Genomic DNA, 23,172 nt, shown 5'->3' with positions numbered 1-23,172 from the left:
TATAAATAGTCGACTATGTGTGCCACCCTAGAGGCTCTCTCTCTCTACTCCACTCCCCTCCCCTCTCCCTGCGTTACGCTATTCCATGGTGCGATAATACCCCTCGTTTTCATTAATCCTGCCCAAACCCCTCCCCAAATCTGCCCCTTTGAAAAAATTTGCCAAATTTGAATTCGCACGCTGTGATGAATATTACATGCATTATAGCATTATCGCGGGCACTAACGCCACAATGCACTTTGATGAATGACCCTATTAATTTTTTTTAACAGTTAACTATATTTAGGATAACTGTTTATCTCTCAGGATTCAACTCTTCCTTGATCCTTCATTTTTGGAAGCCACCATTTTACCTACTTTTACCCCTTTCTGATGGTAGTTTTCCTTGCCCTCTAGATCTGAAGTGGAAAGTATCATCAGTGCGATTTTATCAATTTTCTATTAAGTCGTACATAAGTAGAAAACAATTCTTAAACATATAACCTTTCCCCCAGAGTCCAAACAAGTGAATATTTCCATATACCTGAAATGTACTGTCCTGTGGGACAGATTTACTAAGACTTTTTTCCCCCATTCATTCTGTGTAACAAGTGAAGCAGCCTGAGTGTCCTGTACAAAAAACGTAAATTGGGTGCGTGGGGGGTGCTTTTGTAACTGCCCGCAGGGGTGTACATTCTTCAGATACATTTACTTTTCAAAGGGAAAAGTACGCATGCATTTTCCCTTTGCAAATGACCCCTGAAAACCCACCCGCTCACATTTACTCCTGCTAACGTGCATATAGTCTTTCAGGGAAAAATGAAGCAAATGCTTTTGCATTTCCAAAGCACGTGCACAAGTGCAAACCCTTCCTTGACCCCAGGAACGTGTCTGCTCACAGCAGATAAACTTTTGTGCTCACAGGCCGTACAAGCGTTAGTTCACCCATCTGTCGGGTGGGCATTTCTGCCAATACAGCCCTGAGTTATCCCCTGAAGTGACTTTGAAAGTTTGCCCTCCGTACGCCTGTGATGGCTGACAGTCCACAGCAGTGTCCCAGACATTCAGATGTGTTCTGAAACAGCTTGAGAACTAGTGGCTTCTCCTTTCACAGGCTTTGAAGAATTTGAGGCAGATGTGAGCAGGAGTCGCAGAACATTTGGCCACCTTTTTTTTTTTTTTTCCCAAAGTCTTTAATTTTCTCCTTTTCAGTTCCCATCTGTCTTTCGTTTGCACACACGTTTTGGCATGAATACCTTATGTAACGTAGGCGGCATATACATTTTATAAATAGAGTATGTCCAAGGCAGCTAGTCGCTGTTTCTGAAGATAAGAATGTTAATAATTGCACAGTAACCACCTTTGCAGACATCGGAGGATAATTTAATTCAGCGGTGATCTTTTAAAGCTCGTTAAAGGTTTCCAATCTGATTCTTTCAGATTTAAGAGAGAATCTATTATCTTTTGATGGAGATCTTAAATGTTCAATTCACAGTTACATTGTAGACATGTTAAATTTGTCAATCAAAAAACTAAGTGGAACACAAAAACAAAAGCTTTCTCTCTTGGAAAAGGAGATTTGTGAGTGATACAGACTGAGCTGCTCCTTCTTTTTCAAGCTGAGTGACTCTTTCACCGTCTCCTTGCTCTCTAAAGATAGTGCTGAACCCCTGGTCTCCAGCTCCGCAGCACAGTGTCCTGATGTTATTTAACAATGCTACCTCCTAAGAAATATTGTGGAGATTGAAATCCTGGTGGCAGAGATTTTGGGGCTTTTTTTTATTTTTCTCATTGTAATCTCTCTTTCCGTTTCAGGGTACAGTAAATGTGTCCTGACTGGCCATGACTGGGGTGGAATGATTTCTTGGCTGATTGCTATTTGTTATCCAGAGATGGTGACCAAGCTTATTATTTTAAATTTTCCACACCCGACTGTATTTACAGGTCAGTTGTAAAAAGATATTAACATTTGCCAAAAAGTGTTCATATTCTGTGCAGTATGACTGACCATGTGAAACTAGTCAGAGTAACTAGAACATGGTGTTGACAGTATGACAGCTAATTTGTGTAATAGCCCACAGAGCAAGGGCCATCCCTGGGGTGGGGGACGAATAGGGGTGACCATGTGGGGCCTGCGCCATTGTGGAAGCCCAGTCCCACCTGCTGCGGTTAATTCTCTCCAGGCTGCAGACCCCACACCCTCTTAAGGTCAGCCCTGTCATGGGGATGCTGGTGCATGTCTTGTCATACTGACTAAAGTACATTGCACTTTCCAGTCATGTCGGGCCTGTTCAGAATGCCACGTACCTTCAGGCTACAGCTTTCTGTTTACATTTTCTTTCGAGCTTAAACTGTTTTTAACAGATTGTCTTTAAAAAAAATTTGTGATTTATACTTTCTGTGAGTTATTAACTACACTACTTCTGTGCACAACAAATTTATGAGAGGATGTCATATAAATTTGGTGCCCAACTGAAAACGTCTTCACTATTTGTATTTGTTTTTTTATGGTATTGGACTCGTAATGATGCTAATGAAGTAAGACATGCATTTAGGATCACTGATTCAACTGACTGACATTTCTAGATTTCAAGACTTTACATTAGGGCTGCTGCCTTTTTCGTTGGATGTCAGGCTGTATGGAGCTGTATGTTTCCGTGGTGACCTTACTTTAAGACAAGGTGGAAGAGTCACATTTTAAGATCCCGCATACATTTTACTCATGTTCTAAAATGTATTTTGTGATTATTAAGTGCAGTTAATAAATCTCTTCAAGTAGTAGTAGTGGTGATCATTTTGTTGCACACCAACTTACTTTTCAATTCATGGGCTTTTCTGTTTCAGAATATGTTCTCCAGCACCCTTCTCAATTGATTAAATCTGGTTACTACTTCTTTTTCCAAATGCCTTGGCTTCCAGAGTTCATGTTCACAGTACACGATTTCAAGGTGAGCTGAAGTGGGGTGCTCTTGTTATATAATGAATGTAATAGTGGTGACTGTTGTCCTGCAAGTTTGTGCTTTTCTAATAAAGAAAAGTGATAGGAAAGCCACTAAGTGATGACGTCAGTAGAGCGCTGTCTCTTTGTTGCTGGATAAGGTGCATGGCGTGCAGAGAGGGCATCTGGTAGTTTCCTCTTGCCCCCACTGGGCTTCCAGCTCCATCAGAACAGGCCTCCATTTGGTTTTGTAAGGCGCTCTGAACAAAGAGGCCAGACAAATAAGCTACTGCTACTAATAAAAAGTGCCACTTAGAGTTTGTTCCTATAAGTTGAAATGCATTGAGCATTGCATTTCTTTTTTGCAAAATTTATTTCAAATAGCATAAATCATTCCACAGATGAATGCATTTTCTGGTTTGTTATTCACTAATGCTTTACAGGCTTAAGAGGTATTGGTTTTGTTTTGGGTTTGGTTTTTGTTTTTTTTTTATAAATGTCTTTATTGAATTTTTTTTGTTTGTTACCTTTCTTTATTAAAATTCTTGGATAAACAACAAAGTGCAATGGAATGAACAATATATGCAAAAACTTACACTCCCCAACCTTCCCCCCTCCACTCCCAATCCCCTCCCCCACACACCAGGCGTGAATGAGTCTCTACCCCACTAAGAGGCCAGTGGTTGGTCTCCAGAGCGTCTATACTTCTAATTTGTAATGTTCAGTATGAGGTCTCTCTTGGAGGCTGAGAGTGACCACCAGAATTTGTTCCACACTGAAAACCATATAGCCTGTCGAGCCTGAGACTGCAATTGCGACGTCGTGAACTCATGTTGCAACAAAGATACCAGACGTGAATGCCATTGTCCTCCCGTTGGCCGGTCCCTTGGAATCCACATGGACATAATTGTTTGGACAGCAATGAGCAGGGATTTTTCCAAAAAACATCAGATCACAGTCCGGTATATCCTTCAGGTCCATCGTGGGGAGGCGCAACAGACAAAGCTTAAGGTCCTCAGGAATCTGGATCAGCAAGATCTTCTCCAGGCTACCCAGCACTTCCGTCCAGAAGAGGTCTAACTGGGTGCATTCCCATAGACCATGGATATATGTCCCTTTACCACGCTGACATTTGAGGCATACAGCAGAATCACAGAGTTTCGCCGCATACAATTGGTCTTGAGAAATATACGTACAATGTAGAATTTTATACCCTAACTCTTGAAGTATAATATTTTCAGACACCTTTACACATGAGTCCAAAACTACTTCAACATCGGACAAGGCCAGGTAAATATCAGCATGTCGTATGTCTTCATTGAATTTTAACAAACAAAAAGAACAAAATATATAGTACCACAATGCGATAGCAGACAACAGTCTCAACACTCACAACCCAAACCCTAAATATTCTCACCCATCACCCCCCCCACATCCTGGAGTTGCAGAAAGTAATACACAGGAAACATTTCTGAATGAAACACAGTGGCGTATCAACTAGCAGATTACAGTGAATCACCTACTGGCAGGGCAGGCGCGTATCTCCTCTGCAAAATGACTGGAAATTGCTTAATAAATAGATGCCAGACCCTAGGGAAGGCAGCTTTCCTGCCCCGCACCATCATGGTCCAGGACCTATATTCCAGATTCAGAAGATCTAACATTTCTGTAAACCAGTAATCAAATAGCAGAGCATTACTCTGATTCCACTTATATAAAATACACTTTCAAGCAATACAAGTCCCCTTGCTCAGAAGTATACAAGCAGAAGTGCTATACCCCACTTCATCCGTGAAAATTCCCAAAACACAGACAGAGGCACTCACAGGATCTGAACTCCCAATATTTTAGACAAATATTGCATCACAGATTCCCATAAACTATAAATCGGGGGGGCACTCCCAGAGCCCATGACAAAAGGATGCATTAACCCGAGAGCACTTTGGACACTGCGGAGAAGAAATAAGTTTCATCTGATATGCCCTATAGGGAGAGATAATTAACCAATGAATCACCCGTAAATACAGTTCTCGCAACCCAACTGATGGAATAGCTTTGTAAAAATCAGCTATTCCATACAAAAAACTCATCACTGTTGAGCTCCAATCCCAAATCCAAATTCCATAACTCCGCCTTGTGACCTTGGGTAAGTCACTTTACCCTCCATTGCCTCAGGTACAAAAACTTAGATTGTAAGCCCTCTGGGAATAGAGAAAGACCTACAGTACCTGAATGTAAACCGGTGTGATATCTCGATTGAGATCGAATGTTGGTATATAAAAATAATAAATAAATAAATAAAAAGAACCAAATTCCTGAAAAATTCCCAAAATTTGAGGGAGAAGGCACCTTGCCTGAGGGATAAAAAGTAGAATATCATCTGCAAATAAAAACATGCTCAAAAAAGAAAAATTATTAAACACTGTATAAGCCTGGAGGAGGTCATGAAGGGCATGTACCAAGGGCTCAGTCAACAAGATGAACAACAGGGGGTACAAGGGGCAGCCTTGGTGGGTACCCCTGGACAGAGGAAAGGAAGGAGAAAGACTTTTATTAACCCAAATATGAGCCCCTGGATTAGCATATAAGATCTGAATGGCCTGGGAGAAAAAACCTGAAAACCCAAATTTATCTAAGATAAATTTCAAAAAAGACCACGAAACCCAGTCAAAAGCCTTCTTGGCATTAACCCCCCCCCCACCCCCACCAGGACAGGGTCAACAAAATGGCAGCGTTTGCAAAGGTCAAGTAGAAGAGAAATATGGCGAATGTTGACACTAGAGCACCGTCCTTTCACAAACCCGCCTGTCCTGGCAAGACCAAGGACGGAAGAATAACTGCCAAGCGATTATCAACATTTACCAAAGAAATCTGTCAATAAGCCGATGGCTCATGAGTCTCTGCCAGGCTTAGGAAGCACGATTATATTTGCCATATGGAGCATGTTGGGCATCTCCCCCTTGACCACCATGGCAAAACAAAGACTTCAAATGAGGTAACACAGCTGGGTTCAGGGTTTTATAAAAGAAAGATGTCAACCCATCAGGGCCGGATGCTTTGAAATTTTTTAGGTCTTTAACAACCAAAGTGATTTCTTCTACCCTAAAGGGCAAGTTTAGCCTGTCCAGATGCTCAGGGGATGGAGTTGGTAAGGATATTTTCTCCTTAAATCGGGCTCTAGCAGAGAGGTTCCTCCTCTTCCCCAGTATATAACTGATGATAGCAGAGTCTGAACGATATCACCAATATCATTAATGGAAGTGGCCAATTTCCCATCACTAACCCAGAGACTGGAAACAAAAAAGGATTTCCGTCCCCTCCCCCCCCTTATTAAATTAGCCAACATTTTACCAGATTTATTTCCAAACAGGAATAAATTTGTGTTTCAAAGAGAACAAAAAAGATTTTGCTCTCTTATGCAAGCTGTTATGGGAGTCTCTGTTTAGTGGACCCTTGGGCCGACCTGCTGGAGACTGGGAAAGGTGGTCACTGTCTCTAATGAATAGCAGGCCGGGAGGCAGATGTTCAGGCAGGACGTAGAGGTGCTCTTCACCCTGGAAGCTGGTACTCCCCCGGGAGGAGCCCGTAGAAGCCCAACCGCTGGGACTTAGGTGGTTTCACCCTTGGAAGCCGAAGCCCCCCCAGGAGAAGCCCGTAGGGGCCCGACCGCTGGGACTTCGGCGGGTTGTGGACCAGGACAGGTAACTGGAACCAGACTAGGACAGTATCAATTCTGTAACTGGGTTTGGGTTCTGGAACTAGGCAGGAACTGTAGCAAGACTCTGGTACTGGAACCAGGCAGGAACTGTAGCAGGCAGGCTGAGACTGTAGCAGGCAAGCAGGAACCAAGCAGGTACTGTAGCAGGCAGGCAGGAACCAGCAGGTACTGTAGCAAGCCAAGCAGGTACTGTAGCAAGCAAGCAGGAACCAAGCAGGCAGGAACCAGGCAGGTACTGTAGCAGGAATCGAACGACGAAGCGAAGCAAGTCACTCCGGGGGACAGCGCAACAGGAAACCGGGAGGCTAACCCGTTGCAAGGCAAAGAATGGATGGCCGTGGCCGGCTTATCAAGGCCACGGTGTCTGATGTCAGAAGTTGGGCGGAGTCACCACTGGCGGGCAACGGGCTAGAAAAGCGCCCAAGTGGCGCGCGCATGCGCCTAGGAGCCCGGGTGTCCATGGGAGAGCTCGCAGCGGCGCAGCCCCAGCGGGGACGCCACCAAGCAGGCCGCAAACCAGGCCTCTGGAAGCGGGAGCAGGTCCGGAAACCTGCAGGTAAGGGCCTGGCCGCGGTGCTCGCGGCCAGAACCGCAATACAAGCTCTCATTTAAAGTTTTCTGCAAGAAAAGAAAGTTGCGTTGAAGCTCCGGGGTTGAATCTGCATTAAGATCTCACTTACATCGATTCTACTGATTGGTATGTTCCAAAATATCCTTATCTAATTCCCATTTACAACTAATAGAGTACGAATGATTTCTCCCTAAAGCACAACTTTTCCTGTTTCCCAGAAGAAATAAGGGTCAGATTGATGCTGCTGATTGTGCAACGCATAGCCCTGACATTTGGGCATTAAAAAATCCTTAAAAGGCTTATCTTGTAGCAACCAAGGAGGCATTTGCCAATTAGAAAAATTATGATCAGAGCCTGGCCCCTGCAGAACACAGGTCACCAAGCAGTGATCAGATACCACCATAGATTCAACAACAGAGCTCCGCAACTGAGAGAAAAGGGGATCAGTGATCAGTATATAATCAAGTCTGGATTTAGAATCAGCAGATTGTGCTCAGTGAGTGAAGTCCCTGGTACAGGGATTGAGCACTCTCCAAGCATCGAGAACATGTAGGGAGTCACAAAGAAAATGCACTCCTTTGGTGCTACTAAGTTGATCTACCCAGGGAGTGCGAATGACGATCCAGGACAGGATCAGCCACACAATTAAGTTCTCCCCCAAGCACGATAGGGCAATAAGATCAGGAAAAACCCATGATCACACTGATTTGGGCCATAAACCATTGTGAGCTTACCAAAAAGAAACCCCACGACAATAATATAACGCCCCCCCACCCAGAGTCCACTATGGACTGTTGTCATTGAAAAGAGACAGACTTACGGATTAGGATGGCAATGCCTCTATGAGAAGAACCCGGCACCACAAAAACTTGATTGAAACCTTTCTTTTTTAATTTGAGATGTACTTTGGCAGTCATGTGGGTTTCTTGCAAAAAAACAACGGAACTTCTAAGCCGGTTTACGTTAGAGAGTACGTTTTCCCTCTTCACAGGGGTTCCCAGCCCCGCCACACTCCACGTGAGAAATTTAATCGCACTCCCCATTAGCCAAGATAAAAAAGGGGAATTCACAAAGCCGAACAAAGCAAAAAAATAATGGAGTACACACTGTTCTGCAGTAATACTGGGCATCTTGAGAGGCATAGCAGAGAGTTAAAAAACCAAACAAAAAAACCCAAAAAACTCCACAATACCAAAGAACCATGCGCACATGACAGTTTCCACTAAAACCACTTCATCCAGAACTCCACTCCAATATCCCTACCCCCTCCCACCTATCCAACTACGCTAGAAAAACTGCTCTCTACCATCAGAGAATTGAAGTCACCATTGATGCGCACAGGTGCCTTACCCTCCCCCTCTTATAATGTTAGACAAGCAAAGAAAAACTTGTCAATAAACTGGCACAACCTCCTATACTAAACAGCCTGAAAAATTACAAAAAAGTGAAAATTGCACAAATCCAATGTCTGTGTAACCACTGAGATTGTGACACAACAGGTAAATAATGGATTCAAATATGATAAATCCAGGTCTGTCGTTAAAGTTGTTCCCGGAGAACAGCTGAAAGGATTCCAAAGTCTAGAAAAACATTTGCAAATCCTGAGAACATCCAAATATGTAAGGTCACTGACCCACAGCGAATAGTCTCCCTATCAGGCGGGAACTCTCAGCAGACAAAAAGACCTAAACCATGGAATAAAAATAGCCAGTCTAGTCCAGGTGAATTGTCCAAAAACGTAATTAGCACTATGAGACAGAGATAGCACCTCGTTATCCAGCAATTGCGAAATGTAGATGAGTCACAAAAACAAATGCCATCCTTGGCCAGATCTTTAGGCGAGCCGGGTATATAAGCACAGAGCGGAGTTGACGATTTATCAGATCAGAACAAATCAGTGTGAAGGCCCTCCGCAACAGAGAGACTTTGGCCAAAAAAGCTTGAAAAATCAGTAAACATTGTCCCTCATACCACAGGCCTGCAAGATAAGTACCTTGTGGGCATAGTTGAGAAGCTTAGCCACCACGATCCTTGGTCTTTTATTGCCCTCCGCTGGCACGCCCACCTGGTGCACAAGGTGTTGCGGTCCCGGTCGCTAGGCTAGCAACCGGGTCCTTACCTTTCTGCTGCCTCTCCCGGTCTCGCCGCGTTCCGTTGCTCCTGGGGCCTGCAGGGCCGCATGGCAGCGTCTCTCTCCACGTGGAGACGCTGCCGAGGGACGACTCAGACTCCTCCCACTGCCAGGCAACGCGCGCGCGCGAGCAGGGGGCTCTTAAAGGTCCAGCACCCGGAAGTGCTGAACCGCCCCGTTCCTGACGTCAGACGCTGGCCGGCTATTTAAACCAGCGTCTGACTTCCTTGCTTTGCCTTTGCAACGAGGTCACTCTACTGTGTGCTTAGTTGCTTCCCAGCGTTGCTTTCAGCCTTGGTTCCTGCTTGTTCCAGCCGTGCCTTGCTTCCAGCCCTGGTTCCTGCTTGTTCCAGCCGTGCCTTGCTTCCAGCTCCGGTTCCAGCTTGTTCCAGCCGTGCCTTGCTTCCAGCCCTGGTTCCTGCTTGTTCCAGCCGTGCCTTGCTTCCAGCTCCGGTTCCAGCTTGTCCCAGCCGTGCCTTGCTTCCAGGTCAGGTTCTGTTTGGTCCTGCTGTGCCTTGGCTCCAGCTCTGGGCTCTACTTGCTGTCTACATATCCTGACTCCAGCTCCGGTTCCTGATTCTCCTTGTCTTCAGCCAGCCACGAACCTTGGTCTTCTTCACGATTCTCCTTTGTCTTCAGCCAGCCACGAACCTTGGTCTTCTTCACGATTCTCCTTTGTCTTCAGCCAGCCACGAACCTTGGTCTTCTTCACGATTCTCCTTTGTCTTCAGTCAGCCACGAACCTTGGTCTTCTTCACGATTCTCCTTTGTCTTCAGCCAGCCACGAACCTTGGTCTTCTTCACGATTCTCCTTTGTCTTCAGTCAGCCACGAACCTTGGTCTTCTTCACGATTCTCCTTTGTCTTCTGCCAGCCTCGAACCTTGGACTCATTCACGATTCTCCTAAGTCCCAGCGACTCGGACCCCTACGGGCTCCTCCTGGGGGGGTCTTGGGTTTCCAGGGTGAAGACGCCATCAGTCCGCTCCAGCTGAGTGCCGCCTCCCGGCTTTTTAACTCCTGTGGACGCTGTCCACCTCAGCCGGCCCAAGGGTCCACTATTGACTTTACTCATAACATAACACAAGTTCAGCTTTAAAGCACCCTACCAAGGCAGGCAGGCCCAGTTGCAAAGGCAGCCAAGTCTCAAGCAGTTCCTGCAGCTTGATATCGGAAATCAAAGAAAACAGGTTTGACCTCTGGGACCTTGTTCTCCAGGTCATCTATTTTTGCATCCTGTGAGGCCACCAACTTTTCCAATGAAGCGAATTTGATCTGGAGAGCAGTAGTATCATCCTCAACTACTTTCACTCAGCCCTCCACAATATCAGAGAATTATAATCAGATAATGAGGCTTTAACCTCTGCCATTTGAGCGGCAAGCTCATCTAATCAGGGATTCAGCGCGGCACCGACTGCCACAGTGAGATCCGAGATCCTAGAATCACTCAGGTCGATAGTGGGAGCCGGGTTGGGTACGGCAGCCATTTTACCTTCCAGGACACTCAGCTTCTACTTCTCTTTCCTGGTGAGCCACATGGATATCCCGCAGACAAACTCCAATCAGGTTTACCCGAGCTGAAATGAGGGCAAGCGGAGGATTAAAAAAATGGTAAGGAAGGGCTCCGTTATCCAGATGGTATTGGATTCATGGGGGGGAAGGCACCCAGAGCGCAAGGTAGAATGTCCGCTCCGCACACCGCATCACGTGATGCAACTATCTAAGAGGTAATTTTAAAAGGAGTTACATGTGGAAATGTAACATACTATCGTAGCAATATTTTAAAAGCATGCATGCATTTATTTATTTATTTATTTATTTATTTATTTATTTATTTATTTATTTAGGGCTCTTATATACAGATATTCTTGTAACAAGTTACAAATCACTTCGGTTTACATTATAACAAAAACCTGTGCAAAAGAATGCATTACATTAAAACAAGGATGAGCAAACTTGGATCCAAGTAACATGGTTTAACATGGGGGTTTAACATGGGGATAACTGGAAGAGAACGTCTGCATAAAGAACAGAAAGCTAGAGATGTTGTTCTAGTGGCGAGCAGCATAACTGACTCTGAGGTATAAAAAGACTCTACTGTTCATCTGAGCAAGGGAAGGCTTGGGTGAACAGCCAGGTTTTGAGTCTTTTTTTAAATGTAATCGTGCATCTTTCGAGCCAGAGATCTGGCGGGAGAGAGTTCCATTGAGTTGGTCCAGATGTGGAAAGCGCTCTTTCTTATGATGTTTTGATGAGGGGGGCATGGAGGGTGTCTCTATACGCTGATCTCACCGGTCTAGAGGGTATTCGTGGCCGAAGTGGGATCTTGAGTTCCAGTGGTGTGATGTTGTGAATGGCTTTGTGAATGATCGTTAGAGTTTTGTATAAAATTCTGAATTTGATTGGGAGCCAGTGGAGATTCCGCAGGATGGGAGTAATATGGTCTCTTCTGTTGGTCTTGGTCAGAATTCTTGCCATTGTGTTCTGCAGCATCTGTAAAGGTTTGATGGTGTTGGAAGGGAGGCCGAGGAGGAGTGAATTGCAGTAATCGATTTTTGAAAAAATGATTGCCTGGAGAACTGTGCGGTAGTCCTGGAAGTGGAGGAGGGGTCTCAACTGTTTTAAGACTTGAAGTTTAAAAAAGCAATCCTTTGTGGTGTTATTGATGAAACTTTTGAGGTTCAGATTGTTATCCATGATGACTCCTAGGTTTCTGACTTGTGGGGAGAAAACTGGTTGAATTGAGGGGTGTGTGTTGGTCTCTGGATAATTTCTGTCTTGGTGACGAGGAGAAGCTCTGTCTTGTTAGTATTCAGAATCAAATTGAGGCTTGAAAGAAGGTTGTTTATGGATTGAAGGCAGGTGTTCCAGAACTCCAGTGTTTTATCTAGCGAGTCGGTAATTGGTATGAGAATTTGGACGTCCTCTGCAACTTGTGTTCTAAGTTGATCTTAGTTGTTCTAAATTGATCTTAGTTGTTTTTCCCAATAGATTGTACTTTATTATATATTATCCGTTCATTATTTCGATATGTTCCATGTAAACCGCCTCCCCGGCGATAGTTATCTCTGTTAAATGTGAACCGGAGTGATATGTATTGTATACAGGAACTTCCGGTATATAAAAACCAAAAATAAATAAATAAATAAATATAAGTAATGAGTTAGATTTAGTTTGGAAAGGAGCTGGCAAAGCGGGAGCAAGTATATGTTGAAAAGAGTTGGAGATAATGAGGATCCTTGTGGGACTCCCAAGGTAGAGCTGACGGGGTGTGACTCTTTATTGTTGATTTTAACCTTATAGAATCTGTTTTGAAGGAATGATCTGAACCAGCTGAGGGCGGTACCTTTGATGCCGATGTCCGATAGTCGATCTATGAGAATAGTGTGGTTCACTGTGTCAAATGCTGCTGATAGGTCGAGGAAAATTAGAAGACAAGGTTGTTTTTTGTCGAGGTTCAGAAGGATGGAGTCTGTTAAAGAGATTAGGAGGGATTCTGTATTTTGGGATTTGCGGAAGCCGAACTGTGACGGAGAGAGGATTTTGTTGTAGTCCAAGAATTCCGAGAGTTGTTTATTTACCATTCTTTCCAAGATTTTGGAGATGAACGGAAGGTTTGCTATAGGGCGGAAATTGGCTGGGTTGTCTGGAGATAGATTTGTTTTTTTCAGTAGAGGTTTTAGAATAGCAAGCTTAAAGGGGTCAGAGACTTGGCCTTGTGATAGGGAGCAGTTAATTATCTCTGCAATAGGTTTTGCGATAACTTCAGGGATGGCGATGAGAAGGTTGGAAGGGATCGCGTCCCCTGGGTGTGAAGCTGGTTTGATCTTCTTCAGTACGTTTTCAACCTCTAAGGAGGAGGTAGGCTCGAAGGTTTTCATGTTTGAAGTCAGGTTTATAGAGGTTGTGATGAGGGGTGTAGGAGTAAGGTCTTTCTTATCCTTAAGCGGCGCAATAAGGTTTGAGATTTTTTCCTTGAAGAATGTAGCTAGTTCAGCAGCGTTGTTTGCCGCTTGCTCATCCGGAATGGTTGTAGGGGATGGTTTGGTGAGGGACGAGACAAGAGAAAATAGGGCTCTCGGGTCGAAAATGAAGTGGTGTATTTTCTGAGAAAAGAAATCCTTCTTTGTGCGGAGGATGGAGATCCTGTATTGGTGCATAAGAGATTTGAATGCCGTCAGGTTTATTGATGACTGGTTTTTTCGCCATACGAGTTCTCTGCGTCTGAGTTCTCGCTTGATGTTTTTTAGATCAGGGGTATACCAAGGTTTTCTGTTGTCTTTGTTTGCTTGGTGGACTTTGGTGGTTAAAGGGCAGGTTAGGTCTGCTATTTTTTTTAGTGATTTTGGACCAAGAGGATGCGGCTGAGTTTGCGTCCGAGAGGTCGAGCTGGTGTAACTCTGACGATAGGTGAGCGCTAATGATGTCCGGGTTACACAGTTTTCTGAATTGGACCGTGGTTTTTTGTGTCAATGGGGGGATGGGTTGGATTTATGGGTTATTTATGTGCATAAAATGCACTTACACATGAATATCCAATGGACAATTCAACAGCATGTGAGATAATGATTTTCAAAAGTCCACTTACACAGGTAAAGTGTATTTACTTATGCACTTACACATGTAATACTCAATTCTAAGCGTGTAAATGCTTTTTAAAAATCAGGTCCTATGTGGGATTCTTAGCATCCTTTGCAAAACGAATACTTTCTTCATTGCTGAGACAGTTAAAATATCTGATTCCTATTTAAAAGAACAAAGAGCATCTTGATATTTGTACACTGCGAGTATCTAATGTATTAGGCATTGAATGTATTTTACGTCAGGTACTTAAAAACCTATTCATCAGCCATGGCACTGGAATTGGAAGGAATGGTTGCAGATTAACAGAAGAGGATATGGAAGCCTATCTCTACATCTTCTCTCAGCCTGGAGCACTCACTGGTCCCATTAATCACTACAGAAACCTTTTCAGGTCAGTTCCATGACCTCCTTACTGTGTACGATATTACATCAAAGACTCCAGACTTTGATTGTAGACTAAATACTTCACTTTATTAGAAAGAGATATTTAGAGGAACTGAACTATACACTGTGAATCTGAGTTGCACCCCCTGATAATACAGCATACAGTTTTACTTTGCTCATCTGCCCTTTATTCCTCATGGACGTGTGATAAATTGAGTAACCAGTGGTGATTGTCTGCCAGGTCGTACCAGATCACCCACCCAAAACCTTTTTGAATGTGCTTCCTTTTCCTCCAATGGGAAAGGCTGAAGCTGCCTCTGGCCCTAACCTGGTAATTTTTTTATTTTTTTTTTAAGAAAATGACCATCACACATGTAAATTAGAAAAAGCTATTGGTAAATTACCTCTTTAGGTATCAACATTGATTTTACTATCCAATATTAATATTTGTAAGGATTAATACAGTCTGCCTAATATGAGAGACTTAGCAATACTAGGCCTTGGAGCCGCACCACCCATCTAAAAGAGTAAGTCTCTGGGCCCCTCAGAGCTGGGTCCCCATCCTGACTCCAGAGAAAACCCCTGGCGATAGTGTTAACAGGGACTCTGTGGCCTTTGCTCCCCTTTCCTCCGTGCCCCCCAGGATTGAATTCACTACCCCCATGCTACACTGATGTGTCCATTGGCAGGAGGGAGCTGATACCTCTTCTGGCAGCAGGGAAGAAAATTGAAAATGGCACCAGTGGGTAGGGGCTGTCTGTAGGGAAAGGTGCAGTCTGATCCTCTTCCTTATCCAGGGTGATAACCTCCTCCCTCCCTCTCACAAGCAGTAGGCAAGCAGGGCCTACTTGTCTGCAGCCTTCTCAGCTTCAATTTGAACTCTGAATCGTGTAAGCCACCAGCACCATGTGTTCAGATTAGGTACATAGCTCTGCTCTCCTCCTGCCATTGGGAAAGGAATGCATAGTGGGGAGGTGCAAAGGTTTGGGGGAGTGGATTGCACTGGGGTAGAGAAAGCAGAGGTTTATAGAGGAACATGGAGAAGGGATGGCACAGGCTGACGTGTCCTGGTCCCTACGCCCTTCCCTAATATTGTCCGTAGCACCCAAACACATATCATACTCAATTCCTGGGCTCTTCTGTCTTTTCTTCCTCAGTAAGCCCAGTGGTTAATCATTATATCCAATTATTGTAAGCCATTATGTAAACTATATACTTACACAACAGAACATGACTTGTTTCTCATTGCAAGTCATACGAGTCCATGGCATTTAAATTAGATGTTTTATTTCAAGAACCACAAAGGTTTTTCACAAGAATAAACAGCACTCACATTAGCACTGACACGTACCGAAGACATTTACAGCATTATAGTATTTTATTGTAAAAGACAACAATGTATATGGCTTAAAAAAAAATCCAAACAATTAAATTGTCCTAATCATTTTAGCTATGTGTGTCATAGGACATTTGTTGAGTCACAATAATACTAATGTACTTACTGCACAAGCCTAGAATTATGTAAGAGCAAGTTTTCAATTAAAAACCAAGTAAGATGTGGAAATGTGGAGTCTAGCTGAAATGCAGGCTTTTGAGCACCACTGTGACAACTCCTTGGATGATGAGTTTAGCTCATCTTCTCTGCCTGCCTCAGTTCACACAGATGAAACTGGGTAAAACTATCTGTTTTATCATCTATTATTTTAATTTTTTCTTTATTTTCCCCTAGAACTTTGATCTTTTTTGTATGCATAAAAATCAAGATATATTTTAATCAACAAGGAAATCAGCTTTGTATTATCTTTTCTTGTTTCCATATGGTAAGGTTGTTTGCTTATGTGCTGTTGGGCTCTTGGTGTACCATTGATACCTTTTAAGCTATTCTATACCAGTAATTTTGTATTGAATGGCTTCAGCTTAAAAATTAGTTTAAAAAAAATTCACTATCAATCAGTTTACTCCTTGTCTGTTGGAAGCTTTCATTCCTTTCAGGCAGCAAACTAGTGCTGCCAGGCAATCAGCCAGAGAGGTGATTACATGTAGGGGCCAGCCCAATGGGCCAGCAGTGACAACACTCAGCATTCAAGCTGTGACTACTATGGTAATCTGTCGGTCAGCCAGGTCTAGGGATGCTGCAGAGGCAGTGTCTCCAGGGAGTGAGGATGCCTAGAAGGGTGCATACAGGCTGCTAGAGTGCACCCATTCTGGGCTGGAAAGGGAGCCGTGGGCTGTACCTCTAAGCTAAGAACCCTTGCTGGGATGACCAAGCTGAGAGGTGTAGGGAGGGATATGAAGAGGGAAAATCTCCCCCATGATCTGTGAATGGAGGCTTATAGTGCACAAGAGGAACATTGAAGTCTATAAAAGCCCAACACGGAGCAGCACAAAGCTGCCAGGTAATAGAGATTAATCATTTTAAAAAGCACTGCTTGTATGTTTCTAAAGTATTAAATTGTTATGCCTGGTCTGTCAAGAGTAATAATAAATAATGTTCTTATTTCAAAGACTAGTGAAACTGAATGGACAGGTTTTGTTTTTTTCAGTGAGTATTCTGTGGGTATGATTTCATGGAAAAAGATCTGAAGTTTCTGTTCAGTTTTTTTTTCTTTGTAAAATTATGAAATCTTATTGTATTATGTCATGTTGAATTATGCTTTCTCAATAAAAAATGATTTAAAAAAAAGGCAATAATTAAATTGCTCTTGCAGGCTCAGGGTGCAGTTGCCCAGTCCCAATCCTCATGTAATGATCTCTGCAGCTTTGGGCAGACTTACCTTTGCACATTACAAGGAAACAAAATCACCCACCGATTTAACAGAACTGAGTCAAAGGTTTCTGTTGGATTGTTTTTAATCTCTCAAAGTTTAATGCTGGTCGCTAAGTCTGGTTCTTGAGAGCTACCCATAGGTCCCTTTTTCAATATCTTAGCATCACTGGAGCAACTTTGAGCACTTCTGTGGACATATATCTGCTGCACATTTGTGGCGGATATCCAGACAGGGTAATAGCATTCATTAGTGGAAAATACTATTAGATTTTATGTAATTGATGTTTATTACACAATAAAAATATTTGAAAAAAAAAATAAAGTAAAGGATAAGTTCCTGTTTTAAAGAATGTTTTGTGTTAGATTTGAGGTTTAAAAAAAGAAAAGGATTAGCCCACCCAGGCTGAACTGCATCTGCTTTGTGTTTTGAAGCTGCCTGCCTCTGAAGCGGCACGAGGTGACAACCCCCACGCTGCTGTTATGGGGGAAAAAGGATGCCTTTATGGAAGTAGAAATGGCCGAAATAACAAGGATCTATGTGAAAAATCATTTCCGCCTAACGATTTTGTCGGCTGCCAGTCACTGGCTTCAGCAAGATCAGCCTGACATAGTGAACAAATTAATATGGACGTTTCTGAAAGAGGAAGGACAAAGAAAGAGAGAGTGACCTTTTCTGTGGTTCCTTTAAAGGGGTCTACAAGCACACAGGCGCTTACAGGATGAAACACAGTAGTCAAGTATGGGCTAAATTGGGATTTGTAAGTGAAAAGTGTTTGATGTACTGTCTGTGAATTGTCACTACCGTAATTACAGGCTGAAAATAGTGTGAAACCAGTGTGTAATGTTACTGTCAGCGTTACTTATTCTTTGCACATAAAGACTCCTGCCTTAATATTTATAATCTTATATATACATTAGGGAAGTCATGAAAAACTGCTAGGTTTTCGTTTTTTACATCTTTACAATTCCAATGTGTGGTGCCTTGTAGAGCCATAGAGTGTAATTTACACAGCTGTGCAATGTGCAAAGGTTCTGCGGGCTTCTGAGCAGAGCGTTCCATTGTATCGGGAGGGGTTTAGCTATTTTCGTGCATCTGCTGGAAGTTATTGTACTGTAACAGTCGGAAGGTAAACATGTCTTGTCACATCTGTATCCCAGTACTGACGATTACAAATGCATGGTTGTGCTGTAAAATTCTCAAGACTTTGTATTTAATTAAAAGTACTGTGCAGACATTTGTTAAATAATGGCATAATTAGCACAATCTACTGGATGACTACATTCCAATGTATTAAACTTATCGTATCTTTTTTTAAAGAAAAGTGTAATGAGGTTGTACTGTACTCATTTTTTTCTATAGATAACTTTCCTCCAGGAGGTGGCATGCTGGGTGCTAACAGAATATTAAACATTGTTACACTGGTTGACAGAACACATCAGCTGTCTATAAACTGCCCATTTTATGTATCATAACATAAATGCTTTTTAAGTTGTTGAACTCACTTTGTGGCTTTTCTTTTGACAGAATCTTAAATTGCTTGCTTTCAGTTTCGTACTCTTATGGCAAATAGGAACTTTGCTGTCATTCACACGACCAATACAAAATACAGGATTACTTAAATGACAAATGTATTAACCAATGAAGCCCAACAATCTAAAGTTAAATTGTGGGTTGAAAGGTCAGGTGTCTCACGAGATAAATACGATATAGAACTGTAACTTACAATAACACACCTCACACCACCCATAGATACCCTAGAAGAAACAACATCCCCCTCTACTGCTTAATTTATCCTTTTTGATCACGATCGGTTAATGTGTCCTTTTCGTAAGAAATAGTATTTTGTTCTAAGGTTATATTGTTATGTTTTTGTTACTTATTTATTCTTTGTACATTGTTTTATTGTATCGCCCACCTGAGTTCTTTGTAAACCGGCATGATGTGCTGCACGAATGTCGGTAGATAAAAGTTAATAAATAAATAAATAAATAAAATAACATAAAGGAAGTCTGTTTTATATCAATAGAGGACAGGGTAGCAGAAAACTGAACTGCCCACTAAAAAAACATAACAAAAGGTCATCCCGGTCCTAAATCCTGACCAATCATTTTAAAAATGTAGTTCAAAGCAGTAAGAGACACATGAGTAAGTAGGAGGGGAAAGAATGGAAGATGGGGATTCAGACTGACGATCGAAATGACAACAGTGGGGTTATCGTCAGCCGATCGACTGATGCAAATGGCGCAGCCGTACGGTGATTTCGGTTATGCTGTCAGCAAACTCCCGATACAGGTCGGAAATAAGTAGTTTCTTCGGTCTACGGCTTCAGACTTTGTTGTATAATTCCTATGTCCCCCATTTTTCTACGGTTCTTCCAGATTTATTTCCGCATCAAAAAAGGCATTTTCAAGTCGCTTGTTGAATTCATTCAGAAATCACGATGAGACGATTAATTCTCCATAAAGCCTACCAGGCGCGCATGCGTTACAGAACCGGGCGACTTTTCAGAAGACGTACCTTGATCGCAGGGTTGCCAGGTTTTCATGAAAGAACAAGCACTTTTTTCCAAAAAAAACAAGCCCAAAAAAAGCCCAAAACACGTGAAATTGAAACACCAATGTCTGTGAGTCGCATAGATGACAAAGGAGCTTAGCTTTTTGCATGTTTCTCTGTTTTAGCATTTTGCAGAAGGTCTGCATGATGTGCACGAATGTCACACTTGCAAAGTTTGCACGTAGCCTTATTCTCATTGCTGAAAACAGGCTGAATCCATGCTTTTAGTTCACGTTCCTCTTCCCATGCTTTGCAGTACTTTACTGTATTTAGCCCAGTTCTTTACTGTAGCCATAGTAGATCAAAACCATCTAGTAGTGTAGCAGCCAAGGACGGAAACAGTAGGTATAGACTGGCTTTCTTACAGAGATGATCTTCTGCAGGGAGAAGAAACGAAAGAGAAAAAAAAAAGGCAGAATTAGAGGAAAGCAAAAGTGGTGTAGAAAAATAGCATTACAAGTTTCCATGTCACACTTTTTTTACCTGTAGTCAGCAGGTATGGACAAGCTTTCTTTTTGTCAAAATAAGGGTTTTGTTTTTTTTTTTTATAAAAGGTGATCAGCTACAGGGAAGAAATGAGAAAAAAAAAATAGATGAAATCAAGTGGAGTAGAACAAACTGGAGAAATTACTTACCTGATAATTTCGTTTTCCTTAGTGTAGACAGATGGACTCAGGACCAATGGGTATAGTGTACTCCTGATAGCAGCTGGAGACGGATCAGATTTCAATCTGACGTCAGCCCCTAGTACAGTGATGGCTAACCTTTTGCGCTCTGTGTCAAAATTCATAAAAAGACAGAGCATAACTCGGGTGGTGTGTCACTTCTAGAAAAATCCATAATTTTGTGATATTTGTAGCTCTAATAAAACGGAAAATGTCATAATGCCTCTGTATCACTCCATGGTGAGACCGCACCTTGAATACTGTGTACAATTCTGGTTGCCGCATCTCAAAAAAGATATAATTGCGATGGAGAAGGTACAGAGAAGGGCTACCAAAATGATAAGGGGAATGGAACAACTCCCCTATGAGGAAAGACTAAAGAGGTTAGGACTTTTCAGCTTGGAGAAGAGACGACTGAGGGGGGATATGATAGAGGTGTTTAAAATCATGAGAGGTCTAGAACGGGTAGATGTGAATCGATTATTTACTCTTTCGGATAGTAGAAAGACTAGGGGGCACTCCATGAAGTTAGCATGGGGCACATTTAAAACTAATCGGAGAAAGTTCTTTTTTACTCAACGCACAATTAAACTCTGGAATTTGTTGCCAGAGAATGTGGTTAGTGCAGTTAGTATAGCTGTGTTTAAAAAAGGATTGGATAAGTTCTTGGAGGAGAAGTCCATTACCTGCTATTAAGTTCACTTAGAGAATAGCCACTGCCATTAGCAATGGTTACAAGGAATAGACTTAGTTTTTGGGTACTTGCCAGGTTCTTATGGCCTGGATTGGCCACTGTTGGAAACAGGATGCTGGGCTTGATGGACCCTTGTTCTGACCCAGTATGGCATTTTCTTATGTTCTTATGTTCTAATATTAATAACAAAGTTATAATTTTAATATATGTTCTGTATTTATTAATAAAGCAAAAACAAATAATTATTTGCCTTACCTGCTTAGTGACTTTTTTCTGCTGAATTTCATTGGCTAAATCTTCAATTAAAACACTCTCTCCCCCTCCACCAAACTCTCACTCCCCTGGATTTTCTCATACACACTCATGATCTCACACTCACTGGCTCCCTCAACCCCAGGCAGGCTCCCAGTCACTCTCACACCACTCCCGCTCCATCCTCCAGGCAGGCACCAATTCATTCTCATGCAGGCACCCATGCATTCACACACACATACACCCCCCATGCAGAGTCCCATTCATTCACATGCACACACTAAAGGCAGACCCCCCTCTCTTTTGCCAGCAACCTCAGAACCTCTCTCATTCCTCTGCTGCCACTGTCACTGCTGCCGCATGGCTATTGGGGAGGTGCCGATTGCTGCTACTGACACTGATGCCCATTCTGCTGCCTCCTCTGTGCAGGCCCCGTGGGCTTCCATTTTCTCCATGCTGATCTCGTACATTGTGAGATCCGCATAGAGAAAGTGCTATTCTTGCACATTCCCAAAGATTACATGTGCCAATCACTAAAAAGTAATTTATTTTGTTTTTTTACCTTTGCTGTCTGATCTTCATTTTCTAATTGGTTGGTCACAGGCTTTTTTTCCCCCCACCTTTCCTTTCTTATTTTTTTTTGCCAATTCCTTTTATATTGTCTTTTTTCCTTTTCTTTTCTCTCCATCTTCTTCCCTCAAACACACAGGTTCTCATTCTCACATGCTCTTCTCTCTCTCATACACACACACAGGCTCTCACTGGCACATGCTCTCTCTCATACAATCATTCATACACACAGTCTCTCACTGGCACATGCTGTCTGACTCACACACACAGGCTCTCTCTCACTCCCACATGCTGTCTCTGCAAACATTCAAGTCCTCACTCTCACACACAATCTCTCAACTCATCTCATACACGCACACACACACACCCTCTACAGACCCTCAGCCTCTCTCTCACCTCTGGGACTCCTCTTCGCGGGTAGTCACAGGATGGGCTCTGCAGCAGCCCTGCTACCAGGCCTCTTCCTCTTCTCGGGCCGCTGCGACTTGGGATTCGCGGCTGCCCGTAAACGCAAGTGCTGCTCCTCTTCTGCACACGCCGATGCTTCACCTCCTTCCAGCCCACGTGGCTCCGGCAACGTTTAGTTCCGGGGCTGCACAGGCAGGAAGGAGGAGGAACATCAGCGCGTTTAAACGTGATCTTTTTCTTCGGGCCGTGGCCCTGCCTATCTGCCTGTCGCTGCGCCCGGGGGCATTACTAAAAAGCTAGTTTTAAAGGCTCGGCGCAGCCGATTAAAAAAAAATTCCCGATAGTCCACGAAAGGCTGCGTGTGTCAGCAAAAAATCTCGGTGTCACCTCTGACATGCATGTCATAGGTTAGCCATCACTGCCCTAGTACACATACCCCTGCAGGAAGTGCAGCTCCTCAGTATTCTTCCTTGAAAAGCATTGTGGATATATATGTGACTGACTGACTGATTAACTTCATATTATGGTTAAACTTAACTAACTTGTTAGAACGTTTAAACTCGATTAAACTTGATTAACTTGAACTGATTGGTTGACTATAGCTGGAGACCGCCAGTGTACTCAACCGGAAAGCGTCGACACCAGGCAGGGTGGACGTCTTAGGTAAATAAAGACATGGCTTACCCGTAACTCATTGGCACAGTGCCTCAGGGCAGCCCAGGGTGGGATGCTGAGTCCATCTGTCTACACTAAGGAAAACGAAATTATCAGGTAAGTAATTTCTCCATTTCCTAGCGTGTAGCAGATGGACTCAGGACCAATGGGATGTATAAAAGCTACTCCCGAATCGGGTGGGAGGCTGCCCGGGGTCCACTTAGAATTGTCCTTGCAAATGCCGTGTCCTCCTGAGCCTGTACGTCCAGACGGTAGAATCTGGAGAAAGTGTGGATAGAGGACCA

At 43.2% G+C, this 23,172-nt stretch overlaps 1 protein-coding gene and 1 long non-coding RNA gene across 3 annotated transcripts in view; one reads left to right on the top strand and one right to left on the bottom strand.

Moving 5' to 3' along the window:
- The window catches only part of EPHX4 (epoxide hydrolase 4), a 50,893-nt gene extending 33,119 nt beyond the window's left edge, over positions 1-17,774 (top strand). Inside the window, exons 4-7 of one of the 2 annotated variants that reach the window (XM_029617688.1) lie at positions 1,795-1,923; positions 2,824-2,927; positions 14,162-14,310; positions 17,503-17,774. In XM_029617688.1, the coding sequence (XP_029473548.1) occupies positions 1,795-1,923; positions 2,824-2,927; positions 14,162-14,310; positions 17,503-17,737 (617 nt within the window). In that variant the 3' untranslated portion in view covers positions 17,738-17,774. The remainder of the gene's footprint in view (positions 1-1,794; positions 1,924-2,823; positions 2,928-14,161; positions 14,311-17,502) is intronic. The other variant, XM_029617689.1, reaches the window with a different exon arrangement.
- Positions 15,656-20,320, bottom strand: LOC115099831. The gene is made up of 2 exons (XR_003858893.1): positions 20,260-20,320; positions 15,656-20,001 (listed from the first exon to the last, which is right to left on the bottom strand). It is a non-coding gene; the product is annotated as an uncharacterized LOC115099831 (long non-coding RNA).
- Positions 20,321-23,172: the final 2,852 nt, after the last annotated feature.

The sequence above is a fragment of the Rhinatrema bivittatum genome, chromosome 10, assembly GCF_901001135.1.
Source record: "Rhinatrema bivittatum chromosome 10, aRhiBiv1.1, whole genome shotgun sequence".
NCBI lineage: Eukaryota > Metazoa > Chordata > Amphibia > Gymnophiona > Rhinatrematidae > Rhinatrema > Rhinatrema bivittatum.
This window is presented reverse-complemented; position numbering and strand designations above follow the sequence as displayed.